The 545-nt window shown below is 40.4% G+C and overlaps 1 protein-coding gene across 1 annotated transcript; it reads left to right on the top strand.

Annotated features, from left to right (window-relative positions):
- Positions 1-24: 24 nt before the first annotated feature.
- On the top strand, positions 25-489 carry LOC111707231 (uncharacterized; the record flags this gene model as incomplete). Its single annotated transcript, XM_023480291.1, is given in 2 exon segments — positions 25-69; positions 317-489. Coding segments are annotated over 2 exon segments (218 nt in total), but the record flags the coding sequence as incomplete, so codon positions are not given.
- Positions 490-545: the final 56 nt, after the last annotated feature.

The following is a 545-nucleotide window of genomic DNA, read 5'->3' as shown; positions in this document are numbered from 1 at the left end:
AATTTTATAAGAACCTGTTTTTAGACGATCTTTCTATGGTGGTTGTGGATACAGTCGGGACTATTTCAGGTCTGTTTTACATTTTCATCGATTATTTTTCATCATAATTAAGAAGTCTCAAAAATTTTTAATTTTACTCTTCCTGTCAGCATAATTTCAAGACAACCTTCAGTTAAAGAGTTTCATATGAGGTTCAAAGAGTACGAGTGTGAATTATGCAATTAACTCGTTGACATTTTTATTAAACATAAACCAAACAACAATTATAAGTTTTGTCCAATCAACCTGGATCACATCAACATTGTTATCTGCGCAGGAATATTGCTGGTGAAGGGTATCTTCGATCATACGTCCGCCCACCTCCACCTGGTACTCCCCAAAGATCTCCCCGCCCACAGCATTCGCCACACCCACAGCACTCCCCGCACTCCCCTGCGACCACGCCCCAAGGAGGGAGTCCTGGTGGCAGAAGCTTTTTACAACCTTCAGGTATACTGTTTTTACAACCTTCAGGTATACTGTTTTTACAACCTTCAGGTATACTG

This window comes from Eurytemora carolleeae, unplaced genomic scaffold (assembly GCF_000591075.1).
Source record: "Eurytemora carolleeae unplaced genomic scaffold, Eaff_2.0 scaffold591, whole genome shotgun sequence".
Lineage (NCBI taxonomy): Eukaryota > Metazoa > Arthropoda > Copepoda > Calanoida > Temoridae > Eurytemora > Eurytemora carolleeae.
This window is presented reverse-complemented; position numbering and strand designations above follow the sequence as displayed.